General features: G+C 46.1%; 1 protein-coding gene across 2 annotated transcripts in view; it reads left to right on the forward strand.

The window, feature by feature from the left end:
• Positions 1-16,165, forward strand: part of EPHA1 (EPH receptor A1) — a 33,898-nt gene extending 17,733 nt beyond the window's left edge. The window contains exons 5-18 of one of the 2 annotated variants that reach the window (XM_063148542.1): positions 4,050-4,205; positions 4,993-5,325; positions 6,523-6,647; positions 6,750-6,909; positions 9,430-9,526; positions 10,289-10,350; positions 10,627-10,749; positions 10,849-11,034; positions 11,456-11,517; positions 11,892-12,101; positions 12,684-12,833; positions 13,494-13,687; positions 13,981-14,136; positions 14,956-16,165. In XM_063148542.1, the coding sequence (XP_063004612.1) occupies positions 4,050-4,205; positions 4,993-5,325; positions 6,523-6,647; positions 6,750-6,909; positions 9,430-9,526; positions 10,289-10,350; positions 10,627-10,749; positions 10,849-11,034; positions 11,456-11,517; positions 11,892-12,101; positions 12,684-12,833; positions 13,494-13,687; positions 13,981-14,136; positions 14,956-15,034 (2,093 nt within the window). In that variant the 3' untranslated portion in view covers positions 15,035-16,165. The remainder of the gene's footprint in view (positions 1-4,049; positions 4,206-4,992; positions 5,326-6,522; positions 6,648-6,749; positions 6,910-9,429; positions 9,527-10,288; positions 10,351-10,626; positions 10,750-10,848; positions 11,035-11,455; positions 11,518-11,891; positions 12,102-12,683; positions 12,834-13,493; positions 13,688-13,980; positions 14,137-14,955) is intronic. The other variant, XM_063148543.1, reaches the window with a different exon arrangement.
• Positions 16,166-19,101: the final 2,936 nt, after the last annotated feature.

The following is a 19,101-nucleotide window of genomic DNA, read 5'->3' on the forward strand; positions in this document are numbered from 1 at the left end:
AGAGTCACCAGGGTGCTGGAGTCACAGCAAGCAAGGGTTGTTGGAGTAAGAAGTGCAGGGCTCTCCCTTGGCTGCAGAGGGGACAAGATTCAGCTTCTTAAGGCAACTTAGTTTGACACGCGTGTTGTTTTGGGGGATATGTATTACTGCAGGGAGACAGGTTAAAGACAGCAGATCTCTGCTCTTGTTGCCAAAGCTGTGTGGCACAAGGCTAAGGCCATAGGGATCCATGCAGTGCTCTCAGATTCAGCAGGTGCCCCATGTCTCTGCTTTGCTCTGCTACAGGGAGCTGGTGTCTATGAACCCCTACTGCTTGCTGCTCGTTTTGCTTGGGGAGCTGGAGAAGGTTGAAGCACAAGATCCTTGCCTCCTCCAGCAATCCCCTCCTCGCACAGCCCAGCCAGTTTTTCCACTTAGGTGCTACAGAGCTCTCCCCGCCCTCCTGAGAGCACTCCTCTGGGAAGGGGCAGGGAAGCTATCATGTCTGGACAAGCCTCGACTGCTATCGCAGCACAGGTTCATTCTACATCTGTGCTTTCATCCCACTCCGCCCAAGTACAGCTGCAGCCAGAAGTATGTTTTGCAGGATTAGTAGGGACTGGGAAGGTGTCCCAGGAGAGGAAGGGAAGAGGGGAGAACCTAGCAGGAGTAGGGAGAGGTACTTCACAACCAGAATAGTGTCTTATTGGAGCATCAGGGGAGAAGGTGAATGCAGGGGGGGAATATCTTAGGATCTGCTCCCTCAGCAGAAAAGACCAGACTGTGCAATGGACTGGGAGTAATCCAGCTCAGGATAAATACTGAAATCACAGATTTTACTTTGTCCTGAGAACAGAGGAGGACTTCTTCAGACACGTAAAGTGTGACAGGATGGAAGACCTGGCAGTGTCATTTTGATTCTGAGTTTTGCCTGGAGTAGGGAGCAAAAAAAAAAAAGGGAAGGCTGCACCTTTGCCTTTTAACAGGGAAAAGAACCTGACCTCTCTTACAGGACAGGAGACAACAGACAGCCAGAGGATCAGGTCCTTACCTAGTTCCCTCAATCTCTCAGTGAATTTCCTGCTGTATAGTGCTCTGCTGGGTGCTGAATGGCTCAGCCACCTCAGAGTCCCAGAAAAGCTGTGCCTGCTCCAGAGCATTCAGACTTTGCTGCCCATAAATGCAGAGCTCATGATTAACTTCCTCAACTGTGTAATTTGCTGTGCCCCGGCCTGTGCTCTGGCTCCTTGCAGTGCTCTGCAGGGCGGCAGGTGAGCCGAGCTCCCCGCCAGCCCCACTCCGGTGCCCGCAGCCTTCCCGGCCTAGCTGGCAGCTCACGGGGGGCACCTGCAGGAATAAGGAATTAAGGAAGCGCCCCAGCCATCCTCTCTGCCCTCTGGTGCTTGGTGAGCAGGCCCTTTCCCAGACTCGTTTTTCCCATCGTGCCGCCCGGAGCGGGTGCCCAAGGCCCGGGCAAACCGGGGGCCAGCGGGGCTGGGCGGAGGCCGAGGCTGCTGGCTGCGCGCCCGCCTGCCGCACCCCCGGCCCGGCCGCGGGCAGCCGCCCCTCCACCTCCGCACCCCCGGGGCCAGCGGGGGGACAGGCCCCTCTGCACCGCCGGCCCCAGCGCCGGGCCGGGCCAGGCCGGGGCCGCTCCGCGCCGCCCCGGGGCGGGGCCGGGCCGGGCTCCGCGGGCCGCTCCCGCCCCCTGCCGGCCGCCGCCGCCAGCTCGTGTCGCCGCTGCTGCCCTCGCCTCCTGAGTGTGTCCCTTCGAGCCGAGCACCCCGTGCCGCTGCCGCCCTGCGGCCTCTCTGCCGGGCTGTGGGCTCCCTGCAAGGCATCTCCTGCTTGGGAGGGACTCGGCACAGCAGGTGTGGCCGGTGGGCTGGAGTGGCGCTCAGAGCTGGAGGAACAGAGGTGCTCCTGGGGTCAGAGTTACTTGTTCTGGAGCACAAGTCTTATGAGGAGCAGCTGGAGGAGATGGGGGCGTTGAGCATGGAGGCTCAGGGGACACCTTATCCCTCTGTACAAACACCTGAAAGGAGGGTGTAGCCAGGCGGGGATCGGTCTCCTCCCAGGCAAGTAGTGACAGGACAAGAGGACATAGTCTTTAGCTGGTTTAGGTTGGACATCAGGAGGAATAACTTCACAGGAGGGGTGATTAGACTTTGGAATGGGCTGCCCATGGAGGTGGTGGAGTCACCATCCCTGTAGTTAAGAAAAGACTGAGCATGCCACTTGGTGCTATGGTCTAGTTGACATGGTAGTGTTCAGTCACAGCTTGGGCTCGGTGATGTCAGGAATCTTTTCCAGCCTAATTGATTCCGTGATTCTTGCAAAGGTTCCCAACCCCAAATTTCTATCATTTACTTGCAGACGGTCTCAGCTTGATAAGAGTGTATGTATGTTGTGTCATATCTGTGGCAGGTAGTATTATACAGGCGACATCAGAACCTCTGTGTTATACAAGAATGTGGCCATGTGCTTCCTTTGCTTTTCATGTCAAAGCTCTCCTGGCCCAAACCGATCCAATGTCAGGAACTCTCAAATCTTATGCTGGAGCAAAGTGGCAGGAGGCCTCAAAACTTTCATCTTCAGTCCTGCATGTAGAAGTACTCTCAGTTGTGAGCAGCCTGTTTCTCAAAGGGATGATTTGATCTGGAGTATAAATGGAATCTCTTTGGGCTGTGACAATCAATACTTGAGCGTTGTAATTATTTTCAATGGCCTTTGCTATCATTAAACGCATAGTTGCATGATTGTATCTCAGAATGATAGATTTTCCTGAGTGGTTCTGTCATTTCATGGAATCAGAAGGTGCTGGTTTCTCCTACTTGTGATTATTTCTTTTTTTCTGGGCTCTTCAAGCATCCCTTCTGCAGACTAATGATGAGTTGTCTTGTTTGGCCTGTGTTAGTGGAAAGTTTTCAAGGTCCGTCAGATGTTCCTCTTTGTCACATAGTAGGAATGGCTGGGTTTGTCTTCTGGATAAAGAATCCTTTCCTATACTATGCTCCACCACAGCAAGCCATTTGTGTGAAGCTGCTGAACAGATGGTTTTCTCCATTGGGATCTCCTGAGGATTACACAGGATATTGTTGCTTTTATAGTGCAATATAAAAAGGGTCATTCCCTCAATGCGCATGTTAAATGCAAAGTGGTAGCTCTGGCAGAAAATTAGTGTATGCATTTCTCTACCATCTGATTAGAAATAGGTTGGTTGTTTCTTTAGCTTCTAGAACTTTTGATTAATTTAGCACAGGCTGGCTAACCATTAAATTCACAGGTTGCCTTGAGCTCTGTCACTGATTTTGTCCTCCCTGCTACACAACTGTAGGAGTGAAGCATTGACCTTGAGACAGCTGGTAAGCTGACCAGTGCTTCTGTGCATTGAACTAATAGTAACACAGCAAAAACAGGTGGTCAGATGTTACACTGAGAGAGTGTGGATGCTCCTTTTTGTAGGACTGGAAGTAGAAAACAGTGACACCTATTCTCTTGCAGTCTGTGTTGGCTCCATAGCCAGTTCCACTCAATGCTGTGAGGTGAACTGATAGCTTCCTAGATATTCCCCAGGGCCCTGCCAGATGATGCTCTGGTACAATACTTGAAATCAGCAAAGATGCTTCTGCCAAAAAGCCTACTGGCTCCCTCTATGGAGTCAGCAAGCAGAAGACTGTGAGAAGTGCAAGGATTTGTAGCTACTCTTTATGGTTCTTATTTGTGGTGTGGAAAGCTTGAAGGACAAGGTGAGGACCAGTCTGGGTTTATATTGGAGGAAGATTCTGAGGTTGACTGGATTCTGTATTCATGCAGCCTCTTTGAGGATTAGATCCTCCTTCTTCAGTCTGCAAGTCCTGTCATAATACTGATGCTACCTTGAATTGCATCTTCTCTCTGTCTGCTCTATGATTGATCTAGGTGACTGCCAGGTGTCCAGGTGTTCCTTCCAACCTAAATATTTCTTTGAACTAAAAAAATGGAGGCATATAAAGGAGTGTTCAAGAAGCTTTTTTGTTGATCTGGGTTTATTGGTTATGTTATGCTGGCTTATGTTTGTCCTTCCACAGCCTGCCAGCGAGGGTTCTACCGCCACTCCCTGGATGCTAAACGCTGCCTGAAGTGTCCCCCCAACAGCTTGTCCAACGAGTCAGGGGCTACATCTTGCCCCTGCAATGCGGGCTTCTACCGAGCACCTTCAGAGGGCCAGAACATTGCTTGTACCCGTGAGTTGCACACAGAAAGGAAGAACAATATCCAAACAGTGTGAGGGGTAAACTTACTGAGAGCATCACCACAGAGAGGAACTTGGGGGTACTGCTGGGTGAAAAATTGGGCATGAGCTGGTAGCATGAACTTGCAGCCCAGAAAGCCAAGAGAGACTGGGACCTATTGGATCACGCCCAGAGAAGGGCCCTAAAAATGATTGTAGGGATGGAACACCTCTCTAATGAGGAAAAGTTGAGAGAGTTTGGGTTATTCAGCCTGAGAAGAGAAAGCTTTGGGGAGATACTCTTGTGGCCTTTCAATACTTAGTGGGACCTGCAAGAAAGATGAAGAAAGGGTTTTTATACTAAGGCCTGTAGACAGCACTAAGGACAATGGTTTTAAACTGAAAGAGGGTGGATTTAGATGAGACACATGAAAGAAATTTTTTATGAAGAGGGTGATGAGACCCTGGAACAGGTTGTGGGTGCCCTATCCCTGGAAGTGTTCAAGGCCAGGTTGGATGGGGCTTGGAGGAGCCTGCTCTAGTGAAAGGTGTCCCTGCCCAAGGTGGGAGGGTTGGAACTAGGTCTTTAAGGCCTCATCCAACCCAAACCATTCTGTGGCTCCATGAACAATGATATGGGGGAGAAAACAAAAGGTTGGAAAATGGGGATGACAGATCAGAGAGGGAGAGGCTGGGCCGGAGAGAGGGCTCCATTTGAAATGCATCTGCAGATGGGAAGCTGTCACAGAACTTTGGGCGCCAGCAGCTGGATCTAACACTTCCTTCTGTGCTCCCTGTAGGCCCACCCTCGGCTCCCCGCAATGTCAGCTTCTCCCTGCTTGGCACCCAGCTGAGCCTGTGGTGGCAGCCGCCCAGTGACCACGGCGGGAGGAAGGACCTGACTTACACAGTCTTCTGCCAGCGCTGCCATTTCCTGTCCTGTGAGCCCTGTGAGGCTGCCGTGGTGTTCTCCCCCAGTGCCTCTGGTCTCACGAAACCTGCAGTGGACGTGGATGGCCTAGAAGCTTACACCAATTACACGTTTACTGTGGAAGCCCATAATGGTGTCTCAGGAATGGGACCTGCTCTACAGAGAACTGCTCCAGCTGTCTGGGTCTCAGTTGGACATGCAGGTTAGCAGAAGCAGAGAAAATTTCTTCCTGCTCATCATGAAAAGGAAGAGGAATCTCTGTGAATACTTAAGCTTTCTCCATCTTTTCCTTCTGCCTGACACATGTGTTGGTATGGTATGATAAGGGTTCTAAAGTACCTCTGCCTCTGACATGTAAAGTCCTTTAGTCATATTCCTCACAAATCAATGTAGCAGTAATGGTTATCCATCAAGAGCTATGAATCCACCAGAACTTAACAGAGATGAGGAGGATGAAGCCCTCCCTATCACACAGCCTAAGTATTATTACCTGTGTGACAGGAAGAATGAGGGCTGTGTCATGAAATATTTCCCGTGACTCAGATATTGCAAAACACCAAACACAACAGAAACCCTGGTGTAACTGGAAAATAAGAGGTTTTGAAAGCATGGAGGGGTGAGGATGTTAAATCTTGACACATTTCTGTAGGTTAGCTTCAATCTGGCTAGTTTGGCGGTCCTGTAAATACTTTCCAGAGCACCATGAAATGTGATTATAGAAAGGTGGCATCACAGCCCTCAACAGCCCTTGGTGCATTCCCTGGATTCTAATTTAGTAACAAAATATGACTTTTCTTCCTGATGCTATGCGGGGGCAGCACAACTCTGAGCTAGAAAAGCAGAGCTACTTTTGGCTTGCCTCATCACTTCCTGATGATGATGAAGGACAAGGAGACAACCAGGCTTAACTCCTCAGTCCTTGCAGGCTCTTGAGAATTATCTTTTTATTCATGAACAGCATGCATTTGCAGTCAGCTGAGAGATTTTGAGCATTGAGTTTCACTGTACCCTTATGCAATGCAGCTGCATTCATAAATCATTACATAGTAGAGCTGTGCTACTGCTGCTGTAGGAGCATAAAATCCTAACATTTTTAATTTCAAATTGGACACTTTCAGTGCAGTCCTGGAATAAATGTAATTTCTTGGAAGGTGGATTTTATTTTGAGGGCCAAACACAGTTATGCTTCCACTGTTTGGGCAGAAGCACACTATTCACAGAACACAATTAATTACAACCAGAGACCTCCTTTCCCTTCCACTACACAAGAGAAAAATGACAGTGGCAATGAGACTCACTTCCAGTTGCATGGTATGACCAGAGCTTCTGGTAGAGAGAGGACATAGTTTGCATTTTGTTTGTATTTCCCCCTCATGTTCTCTATTCTCTCCCACTGCAGCTCCAGTGACAGTATCCCAATTTATTCTGACACAGAGAGATGACAGCAGTCTTTCTGTTTCTTGGCTTGCCCCACGGCAACGCAGCCGGACCTCAGTGGAGTATGAGGTCATGTTCTTTGAGAAGGTAAGGCCTGCCTGATTTGCTCATCCCCCTTGCACCCAAAGGGCTGGAAGTGTCCTCTTGTTCAGCATGCATTTGTTACTTGATCCTGTTTGGTTCCTGCAGGGGGAGGAGGCACGTTACACAGTGAAGCACCTTCTTGAGCCGAATGTCACTCTGCGAGACCTGCAGCCGGACACAGCCTACCTGCTCCGTGTGAGATCCATCACACCCCTGGGGCCTGGGCCCTACTCCCCAGAGCAGGAATTTCGCACCCTTCCACCAGGTAAAGGGCAAGCACTGGTATCTCATCTGGGAGAAACTCACTTCCCTATCCGATGTTGTATTCTCATGGTACATGGATCTCTTTTTGTGTTCTGCAGGTTGTAAGGCAAGACTCCACTCTCCTGAGTTCCTTGCCTGTTGCTTTGTGAAGACAAAAGATATTTTTGTTGCTTCCTTGCCATCTTACAAAATTTGCTTGCACTTTCCCCTTTAGACCTGATCAGTCTCAGTTTATTGTGTTGTACTGGCACAATATTTAACCAGACCTTCATTTAGTTTTTGAGACATTTTAATTTTGGCTAATGTTTTTAAGTTTGAGTGCTGGTCAAGTAATTACCATATGCCTCCTTTTGTGTGCCAGTTACCAGTGAGAATGAGAACTCAGAGGACCTCAGCACTATTTTTTCCAGCTTTCAGTTCCACGTATGTAGTCCAGCTCCTGAATATAGCTCTGCTCAAAGAGATGGCATGTACCACTGAAAAAAGTTCTTCACCAAAGTACAATGTGTAGAAGGCCAAGCTGTCAGGGCCACAAGAAGACCTCCCTCCTGTGTCAAAGAACATCTTTTATAGGCCTGACACCCAATCTCCTCTTTCCCTGGGTCACCCAGAAGCTTCCCCCTAATCTAAAGTTTTCTGTAATGGAATTTGCTCTCTCTTCATTCCACAGACTCCTACTGACCCTATGGATAGCTTTAGAAATACATGTATTGAAGTGCTGCTTTTGAAAGACTAATTTTATTGTAATGAAATAAGGACACAAGGAAGAAAGCTAAGGCATACCTTAATGTAACTAAATAGTTAAATTAACAGTGTAAAAGCTGATAAGGAGTTGTGCTACCATTACTGGAATGTAAAGGTTGGACCCTTTTTGGCACTTGGGGCTTTTGGTAAAGTCTTCCTGAAGTCACAGTGAGAAATGATGATAACAAAAATTATGTTTAACCAATTAAATAATGTACTACACAGGCCCTGTGAAAAAGATGTAAATTATCATGCAAAATTGTTTTGATTAAGACAGAATAAGTTAGAAAATACTTTCATCTATATTATGCTTTATTTCAAATGAAAGTTGATCTCCTTATCATGTCAAGACAAAGGTATTTTGAATATGAAAGAGATTAAAAAGAAGTGCCAGCAAGGTTTCACTTGATGAGAGTTCTTGTTTAATAATACTAGGAGCATTTTTTAGCTATTATAGTCTAGGAATATTAGTGTAGCAGGATTTGCAAAAAGTGGCAATTTTGTATTTAAATCTGAATTTGATGATTTAGATGCCTTAAATTCCTGCAGAAGTTCTGTGCATCTAAATGCTTCTCCATTTTATTAATAAGGATACTATTTCACCTTCCAAATCTTAGCTTTTTGATTTTGACAAAACAAGGACATTAGCTCTGTCTCTTGATTTCTGCTTAAGTAAGCTGATGATTTTTAATAATTTTAGTGGGATGAGTCAGAGGAAGAATAACAAATGTTAATTAGGCTTTATGGATGCTGGCCATTCGACTAGATGTTAGGAAACACTTCCCCACACAGGTCTGTGTATCATTTGTTCCTTGCTTTAAAATTTTCTAATTTATTTTAAAATTACTTGAGGATTTTCTTTCTTCTGGATGCTTTCCTAAATCTCTTTTGGGAAAATATTAAAAATATGTAGATTCTCATTACTTCTCCATTAATTCATTTTAAGTTCTTAATTTTGGGGGGTTTTTTGTTTTTTTTTTTTTTTTTTGTTGTTTTTTTTTTTTTTTGTTTTTTTTAATTATGAGAAATAAGTTTTAAAAAGACCAGCAGAGGTAATATAGCATTTTCTCTGATGAATTCAAATGTACTTTGTGGAAATGCCTAGCTTTAGCTTGAGAACTTAAATGGAAGGAGACAGCCTGTGTTATGTGAACTCTCCCAAAGCTATCCAATCACAGAATGAAACCACCTGATGCTCAGTTTTAAGAACATAGGAATATGATAGACTGCAAGTTTGTAAGTCAGTACTTGTTTCAGGAGTCCTAAGCAGTGAGGGGCTTTTGTTAGGGCAGTTAGGCAAGGAACCAGCCCCAGATATTGATGGGAGGGGAGCATATAATTAATTTCATAAACAAGAAGAGAGTAACTTTAGACTGTTGGGGAAAATCATGTCTTTGCTTTGCCATAGTTTAAATCAGCTACTGAGCTGGAAGAAGGGCCTGATCTGAAAGGATTGTTGGAGAGGAGTGGGGATGGAGAAGGAAGTTCTTCGCTTTTGAAAGTGTCAAGGAATTTAAGTAAGAAATCAGATATACGGATAAATCACTCAACTGGAAGACCAAGATTGTAGATAAGAGTCAACCAGATAACCACCAGAAGGTGCTCCATGCACATGAATAACAGTGTGATAGGACTCCCATCTGGTGGCTCTGCTGCCTGGAAGACAAGGGGCTGTAACTTGCCTAATGCCATTAGCTGGTAGAAGCTGGGTGGTATGTTCCAGACTACTACATAGTGGTCTTTTAAGTGATATGGCCTCTCTCTTTCTTTTCTGCAGACACTGGAGCTCTGTCTGGTGGAGTCATAGTCTCTATTATCTTTGGAGTTCTCCTATTTATTGGTCTAATTGCGGGATTTCTCATGTTTCGGCGAAAGTAAGTATTGAATTTTGGTATTGAAAAAGGTACAGATGTAGGAATAGCTGAGCTATGGGAGCTTGAGAAAGGGAGGCCTGGATTTCTCACAGGGTATTGTATAGGTAGAGGTTGGTTAGAGAAGAAAAACACCAACATGCTGCAGCAAGATGGAAAGGGTCTCAGTAAATAATTTAGATTAGTAGGATTGGAGGGATTGATATGGTAAGATAATGTTTGCTGTTGGGAACAGAGGAGTATGTTGTGATTTCTCAGTTTTGTTATAATCCAGCAGTATCATATTGTTATCATGACAGAGTAATAAAAACATTGTTATGGTACAATCATTTCTATAGCTGCTGACCAGTTGAGTGATAATCCATGTATCCAGTAATTTCAAACCATTTTCCATATATCATTACTGTTGGGGTCCTTTACCCATATACAGAATTCTACTTTCCTCCTCAATGTCCATAAGGCTGCTGTTGCTTGGTTTTAAGAAGATCAGATATACTACAAAAAGTGTACAGAAAACATGAAATAATCAGAAATTTATCTGTAACTCAGCATAAAACTCCCTCCATGAAAACAAAGCTCTATTTCTTAATGAAGCATCCCGTTTTATTGCCAGCTGTACTGTTCCAAGTAGGTGCAGTGTCTGGTCCCACTTTGCTCTATGCTACCCTGAACTCTGTTCCTAATCAGCTAGGGCAGACACCTTGGAAGTCTTGCTTTTCCCTTTGCTATCTGCTGACCATTTTACTTTCACGACTGTTTTTGATGTTCCAGGAGGGCTCGTCGGAGACACGCACGGCCGGAATACAGTACTTCGGGCTTTGAGAGAGGTGAGGTTCAAAGGGGTAATAAAACCAGGGGGAAGCCTAGAATGTTTTGGAAGGAATGAAAAGAAACATTAGTTTGAAAGCAGACACTGGCATGGCTTTTCTGATGTAATGTGCCTCTTCCTCCAACAGTTCTAATCTTCAGCCTTGGTTTGGTAAATTTTTTTACTGCCATTGTCAGAAGTCCATGGATTCACTTCTGCCTTTGTAGTTGTGCTTTAAAAAGGTTGTCCAAAGAGGTAACTGATTAATTTGCTTGTTTGTTTTCCTTTACCACAGAGAAGGTCTGGTTGAAACCCTATGTAGACCTGCAACCATATGATGACCCCAGCAGAGGCGTGCTGGAATTCACGAAGGAACTGGATGTCTCTTGCGTTACTATGGAGAATGTGATTGGAGAGGGTGAGTTACTGCTCTCCCTGTCTTTCAGTTTCCCCACACTGTTGTTTTGCTGCCTATCTTTGAATTCATCTGTGACATTTTACCTCTGGTTGTCTTCAGGGGAGTTTGGGGAGGTCTATCGTGGCTCCCTGCGACTCCCAGGGAAAGAACGTATTGTGGTTGCCATCAAGACTCTGAAGTCAACATACTCAGACTCACAGTGGTGGAACTTTCTGCGTGAGGCGACGATTATGGGGCAGTTCAATCACCCGAACATTGTGCGCCTGGAGGGAGTTGTCACCAAAAGTAAGAGTGTGTGGGAGAGAGTCCTGGGATGAGAGCAGAAACTGGCACATTTCTCAGGCCTTAGAGAATTTGCTGTCAAAGAGGCTGTTCTGGGAGAAGACAGGGCATTGTCATGTCAGAGAACGAGGAAAGGAGGAGAGGTATGGATTTCCAACAGAGTCCTGCAGCAGTGTTAGGAGAGGTCTTTCAGGGCCAGTGAGTAGATGGATAGCGAGGGATGCTGCAGGGTCATATGTGCAATACAAGGAGGAGTACAAGATCATTGGGAGATGTGTAAGGAGAAGGGCAACCAGCTGTGGCAATGGAGTGGGGCTGTTAGCTGGGGTTGGACATTGTTCCCTGTGTAGGGGAATATGGATAGCATGGAAAGGCATGAGTAGGAGAATTAGGAAAAGGCTGAAACCTTCTTGTCTTCCTCAAGGGAGGCCGATGATGATCATCACTGAATATATGGAAAATGGAGCACTGGATACCTTCCTCCGGGTGAGCAAGTCCAATCTCTAATAGGCTTGTGTACTGCCAGAACTTGCATTTGACCTGGATTTAGGGCCCTAAAATAAAACTAGAAGATCCAGACATCCACTTCCTTTCTGCTTACTGACAATTCCACTGTCAGCAGCAGAAGCTTAATGCCATCCAGTTTGTTCAGTGACAAGAGTGGCATGCTTGGTAATTGAAATCCAACTGCTTAATGATGACCATCACCAGTCTCTTAGTGAGAACCTGTTGGGGCCTTTGGGCTGCAGCATTGCCTTTTTGCTTGTTCACCACTGCCCACTTTTGTATGTTGATAAGGTCAGAGACTAGAAACCAAGCGGATCAATGTCACTTCTCTCACTTCTTCTTCTTCCATGCAGGAGAATGAGGAAAAATTTAGCCCTGTGCAGCTTGTGAGCATGCTGCAGGGAATAGCCTCTGGCATGACCTACCTTTCAGAACACAATTACGTGCACCGGGATCTGGCTGCTCGCAACATCCTGGTAACACGCAGTCTCCAGTGCAAGGTGTCTGACTTTGGTCTCTCCCGAATTTTGGAGAATGATGCAGAGGGAACCTATGAAACCAAGGTAATGCAAACCCAATCTTTCAGCCTTGTAAATTAACTGTAGTCTCTGAGGAAAATCTGTCGTAAAATTGCAAGTCATGGTGTGGATGGTTCAGAAGGTGGTGCTTTTGTCTCTGGAGTCCAGGTTGATTTTGTTTGCTAAGAAATTCGGAGGGATTGTGGTGTTAAAATGAGAAGCAAAATAAGAAGTATGATCTCTTTGACTCAGTTACTAAATCTAGCTTTGAAGATAGCCTCACTGTGATCAGTGTTTTGGACTAGAATCATCTCCATATCTCTTTCAATGAAAGTTCCAGTAATTCTAATGCATGGTGTCCTTCAAAGCAGGGCTGTGACTGGTGTCAGGCTCTTACTCCCACAGCAGAGGTTTTGTGTAGCGTTCAACTGAACAGAGGGCTTAAACTCATATACTTTCCAAGAATATTTCTCTCCTTTTGAGAAATTTCCCTGGAGTGGTTACATGTCACTTCAAATGAAGTGGGCTCCATCTCTGAACCACTTTGTAAGGTCCTTGCATGAAAACACTGGAGAAATACAACACAATGATATATGCTGGATACACTATGCTTCTGCTGTTTCACAGGGTGGTAAGATTCCTATCCGATGGACAGCCCCAGAGGCCATTGCTCATCGCATTTTCACCTCAGCCAGTGATGTCTGGAGCTTTGGAATTGTCATGTGGGAGGTGCTGTCATTTGGTGACAAGCCATATGGGCACATGACCAATCAAGAGGTAACAGACATTGAGTTCAAGAGCTGATTTAAAAGATAAATGAGGCATGTGGGAAAAACTCTTGTAGATCTACCTCAGTCTGCAGTCTTGACTTTCTTTTGAACACATAACTACTGTGTTTCCCTCCCTGCTTAAAATCAGTGCAACCAAGTCAAGGGCAATAAGTATTGAGGTGTCAACAACAGCAAGAATCTAGAATAAAGAGAGTTTAAATCAGCCATGGCATTTGGATCTGGGGATACTTTCTATTGCTTTTGTTTTCTCCTTCTTCTGGCTCTGGTGCATTATATCTGGTCTTATTCTAGGCTCAGCACATGCTGTTTAAATTATTCCTCAGAGCCTGGTTCCCCTTCTCTCACTGTGCCAGGATCATTTGGTCCTCACTTTTCCTCACTTCTCATGAACATGTCCTGAGAAGCAAATGGGAGCTAAACTAGTAAAGGACTGAAAACACATGCATATGCCACTTAAATTTTTGGCATCCCTTAAGTGTTTTGATCCTGTGCCGTGCTGCCCAAACCCTGTGTCATACGTGTGTAATCTACACCAACCCCTCCCTGGCTGCACATTGTGAAGTGGGGAATGGCTGCTCCCAGAGGCCTCTGGCTCCTCTTCTGCACTCTCTGCTCTTGGCCAGATTTCTCTGTGTCCTCTGTGCAGGTGATGAAAAGCTTAGAGGATGGGTACCGGCTCCCCCCGCCTGTGGATTGCCCATCTATCCTCTACGAACTCATGAAGAGTTGCTGGTCACACGATCGGATGAGGCGGCCTCATTTTCAGGAAATCCGGGCACAGCTGCAACATTTCATCTCAAGTCCCCAGCTCCTCCGGCCTGTTGCAGACTTTGATCCCAGGTAAGGAGGCTGTCACCAGAGGAGGAGGGGTTAACTGGGACACTTCACCTCCCTGTCCCCAGCAGGAGTGGCGGTGAGGGCCATGCAGACTGGAAAGATGCACCTTGAGTGCTCTGTGTGCAGCAGATAGTGGTCATCTTTGTCTCCTGGTGACAGAGGGCAGAGCCTCACTGTGCAGAGAGCAGATGAGCTGGCTCAGCCCTGGTGGGGGGTGCTTGCTCCCCCTTTGGTTACTGAATCCTAGTGCTGTCTATTTCAGGTGGTTGTCTAACGAAGGGTTTCTGTGTCCCTAGGGTAACGCTCCGTCTCCCCAGCTGCAGTGGATCTGATGGGATCCCCTACCGGTCCATCCCCGAGTGGCTGGAATCCATCCGCATGAAGCGCTACATCTCCAACTTCCGCACTGCCGGCCTGGACACCATGGAGTCCATTCTGGAGCTCACTGCTGAGTAAGTGCACGCCAGGCTCCCACAGAGCACCTCAGGCTGGCTACAAGGTGCTGTGCTCATCCCTGTGCGATCTCAACAGGCACTCATATTTACTTGGAAGGCTTCTCTCCTTCCTTCTCCATGCAGTTAAATGGAAGTGGACTGGCTTCTTGACCTAAAAGGGAAGAATCAACCCAGAACTGGGAGCAGCACAAACTATGAGACAAATTCCCCAATTATCCATGTCCATGCTTGAGGCTCTTCAGGGGTCTTCAGCTGCTCTGAACTCATGTGAGACACAAACAGATCTCTAACTTGATCGTCTCCCCACTCTCACAGGACTTTGTAGGTTAACTTCCTTGCCACAAACTCCATATAGACTAGTGATATCCCCCTCACTCCATCAGCCAGGCACTGTTGTGTCATACAGCAAGTCTTTTCTGGGCTCCTCAGAAGGACTCAGAACACAGCTGTGTTATTTTGTCAGGGATGTTCAGCCAACTCCAACCAGGGCAGTTGCATGAAAAAAATGAGCAGGCACAGACCTGCTGAATGGTTGAGACATGGCCCCTAACACAAGTCCTGATTTACTGGGAGCACAGGCCTAGCCACAAGGTAGAAGAGGTCAGTTGACTGGGTGGGCAGAGATAGTCAGGGGAGGGCAGGAATATCTAGAAGTTTCTTCCCTCTAGAGAAAAGGTAGGTGCACTAGGAGGCACTGAGGAAAAGGAAGCAGTCTGAACTAATGCTTGATAACTGTTTCTGCCCTTACCACACTCTTGTCCCTAAGGAACAAGAATAGCAATTCATTTTTTTCCTTTCTTTTCCTATTTCCTTCAGGGACTTGAAACAGATGGGAGTCTCACTTCCAGGCCACCAGAAGAGGATCTTGTGCAGCATCCAAGGCTTTAAGGAGTGATCAGTTGTTGCATTCTTAAGCTTGAAAAATGCCCATCCTTACCAGATATCACTTGGAATCATTCCTATGGCAATTGCTTCCAAATGAGTGACTGGACAAGCAAAGCAAAACAACCAGAACTGAAAAAGCTCGTGAGGCAACACCACCTGCTCTCATTTCTGTTCCCCCTTGCTTTAGCTCTACAGCAGCCATCAGTACGTTTCAGAGCACTGGTCTTAGAAAATATTCTGTTTTCTGCAGTCCACTTTGTGCAGGACTAAGTAGGCCCTGTAGTCCTCATACTGGAGTTTCAGACCCTCAGTACATCACATGCAATACAAAGTGGGTGGAGGGTGGTGGATAATGTTTTAAATTGGAGATGAGGGCTCAAGATAGACTGGGACATTCAGGGAGCAGGCACAAGAATACAGACAGGTAGAAACAGGGCTCATGCACTCCTTGGCATACATTCCTTCTCACTTCAGCACCCTTCTGTCTTTCTTATTTTGCATCAGGAACAAACTATTCAGTCTTCACAAGGCTGCTGGTAAGGCATATATTTTTTAATGCAGCTGTTCTTGCCTGAACGCCATCCTGTGGTGTACTTTTTTCTTTGGAGGAGAAACTGGGAGTAGAAACACACCCCGCTGTAACTTGTGTGATCACATCACCTCAGCATGTTGCTGTTTTGCACATGCACACTTCAGTGGGGACATTTACATCTCTCCAATCTGCTTAATACCTTTTCTTATGCCGTGGACAGAAAACCCTATACATATCCATTTTTCTCTGCCCCTTTTTGAAAGAGACACTAGTCTTGTTTGGCTGGAATAGGGTATTTGTAACAGAAAAATGTGTAGGTGGTCTGTCTTACTCCTTCTCTGTGGAGGAAATATTATTATTTATCAGATCTTAAGACAGTTATAGTCTGTAAATAATATTTTGTAAATAAACCTGTGGCAGGGCAGGGTGTGTTGGAATTCTTTGGCTTATTTCAAATGTGATTGAGACCTTTAGCATACATATCATGAGTCCCAGCAGGGTCCTTACATACATGTTTAGTTGTTTGAGTCAATGGTCTTTGTCCATTTAACTGCAGATGTAACATGGAAGTGCAATTGCATTAGGATTAAAGGATACCTTTGCAGCTGATCACTTCAGATTTGTTTTTCAACCCATTTGCAGGCATATCTTTCTGAGTCCATTGTTTTACAGATCCTGTGATTATTCCTAAATCATAAATATTAGCAACTACTGCTGTGCTTGATGAAATACATGTGAGTAGTACTTCTTTCTCCTGCAGACTAGACTGTCCAGGAGAAAGTCTCAGGAACATCAGTGAGAATTTTTCTTTCTCCCACTCGGGAAGAGTAGCTACCTCAAGATTTATTTTTCAAGTCTAGGTTGGTGATGGTGAGTGCTACACATTCAGCAATGTGACTTGCTAGAGATAAAAGTGTTTCCATAACTGTATAATGCTCTAAATTCTTAAGGCTATAAATTAACAGTGCTGCTTCTGGGAAGGCCTTGCTTAACCATAGATGACAGGAGGGCTAGGAAGCAGAGATCCAAAGAACTGCAACCTGGTGCAAGAAAACTGGTTTCCATTCAACACAGACCATGGCTACTCAAGTCACTGTAACTATAGCAAGAGAGAGAGCTGAAAAGCAAAGCTCTGAGTTTTTAGTAGTTTTTAGTATCAGTCTTTATTCAGCTCTAGTTTTTAATATCAGTCTTAGCAATAGATGTCTTTAACATGAAGTACAGGTAGCCAGTAAAGTTGCTCCCTGGCAGACACCCAGGCTAGCAGATAAGCCCTGATGAGGCTGACACAAGATTATGAGCTTGTGTCACGCACATGTAAACTTTGGCTTGTCACTGCAGGTGATAGGGAAGTGAGTGGTTGATCCATCAGGTAACTGTGCTGCCACACAGAGGCAACTTAACACAGGGGAGAAATGAGAGGAGAGGTGATTCAGTAAGTTGAACCAAGGGAAAGGCAGAGCCTCGCGACTGGGGAAAAATAGTCACAGGTGCCAGTACAAGTTGGGGACTGGAAGGCAATTTTGGAAGAAAAGACTTGCTGGTCATTGTGAACAGCAAGTTGCACCTGAGCCCTTTAGCAAAACAAGACAACACCTGGGCTGGGCTGCATTTCAACTAATGCATCAGCAGTAACTGGAAGGAGGCAATTATTCCTCTTTATTTAAGCATTGGTCAGACACCTGAAGTGATGTGTCCAATTTTGGAGTTCCCAGTACAAAAAGATATAAACTTAATGGAACTAGTCCAGTGAAAAGCTGCTGTGGTTTTGAAGGGATTAGAGCATCTGACAAACAGGGAGAGACTGAGAGAGCTGGAAGCTGTTCAGCCTCAAGAGAAGAAGGTTTGGGTGGCTTTTATCATTGTGTATAAATGCCTGATGGGAGTAAAAAAGGAGCCAGATACTCCTGAGTGGTATCTAGCGAAAGAAGCAGCTGTGAGACCACACCAAAATGCAGTACATTCTGTTTGAAGGTGAGAAAAACTTACAGTGAGAGTGTTAACACTGGAACAGATTATCCAGATCTCATCCTTTAAGGTATTAAAAAGCAACCTGCTGTGGTTGACCCTGCTCTAGGCAGGGAGGTCCCTTCCAGCTTCAAGTGTTAGAAGCTGCTGAATCAGCTGGCCTGGTAGTGAAAAGGCTGTTCAGTTCCATGTCCTCAGGGTACAGCCAGTAGCAAGCCTGAGCACGTATTCCCAATAGGCACTCATGCACAGAAAATCCCCAAGTCTATAATGGGTGCATGTCTATAAACGCACACACTGTGCATGACTGGCCGGAGGCAGAGAGCGCAGCAGACATGCAAGCACAGCACAAACAGCCTAATCCTCTTCCCAGCTCTGGCTGATCAGGATGAACCTGTTAGAGGGAAACACATACAAGCACACAATGGATCCCTCTAGTGCCCAAGACCAGCCATCCTGCAGCTGGCTCCAAGCCCTGGAGCCTGAGCTGCTCTCCTCAGTTGCTGGCACCAGGATAAGCAAATCCTCAAGGCCTGCAGCCCATGCAGACATGCACACACACACACCCTGGGGCCCTCCAGGAGTTAGCCTTAGGCATTGGCTCTACCCAGCAGCTGGCTCCAGGACTCCCTGGTCTCCCAGTGTCCTCACACTGGGATGCAAATTCTCTTTCAGCTGGTCTCCAGACCCACGAGTGGCTCCTAAGAGCTTGAGCAGCTCACTCCCACACGTCTTCACAGCATTTAGCCAGACCCACAGCCATACCACGTCCTGGCTCCCAAATCTCTTACCTTACACACTAGCTACTCTGACTTGATTTTGCTGGCAGTAACACAAGGACATACGCACCCACACAGGATACATGCACTCAGGTCTGTCTAGTTGCTGGCCTTCAGATTCACTTGCACTGAACAGATCCCATACAGAGTACAACAAAAATGCTACTATGAAGGCAGGACAGATTGCACTGATGACACACAGGGCATGGCCAGACAAGTGTACTGTGTACATGCAGCCACCTCCTCCTGTGCCTTCTTCCTGTCAGTTTTTCTCCATGGCACTTCCCATCCTTGATCACTCCTGTTTCCTGCCTTTGATCTTCCCCCTACACATCCCATGCCCCTCAGAGGGGAAACTTCCCTTTAACCCACAAGGTAATCCCATCCTATTGACGCCACTGGATAGGTCTCCTACCCAGACACCAAGGCTATGGTGCTCTGATAGTTCTGGGAGGAGCAGAATTACTGCTTCTCTATCCCAGCATTGTTCTTCCCTGCACTCCTTGGTGTTTGTGGGCACAAACTTTTGATAACATGGTCTAGAAACAGCCTCTCACAACAATGCCTACAAACTAGCAACAACTACAGTAAGAAAAATAAATGGATAATTTATTCTCTACTCATTCTACAGAAAACATCAAGACATTTACTGGATCAATTTACAACGAGTCATTAAAGATCTTCCCCAAACTGGCAAGAGATCAAGAGTAGGTTTCAGGTCTCTGAAGTGTAGAAACATTGGTGCTTACCACAAAGAGAAGTTTCATCTGCAGGGACCATCACAATACCATGCTTAGA

The sequence above is a fragment of the Melospiza melodia genome, chromosome 2, assembly GCF_035770615.1.
Source record: "Melospiza melodia melodia isolate bMelMel2 chromosome 2, bMelMel2.pri, whole genome shotgun sequence".
NCBI classification, from domain to species: domain Eukaryota; kingdom Metazoa; phylum Chordata; class Aves; order Passeriformes; family Passerellidae; genus Melospiza; species Melospiza melodia.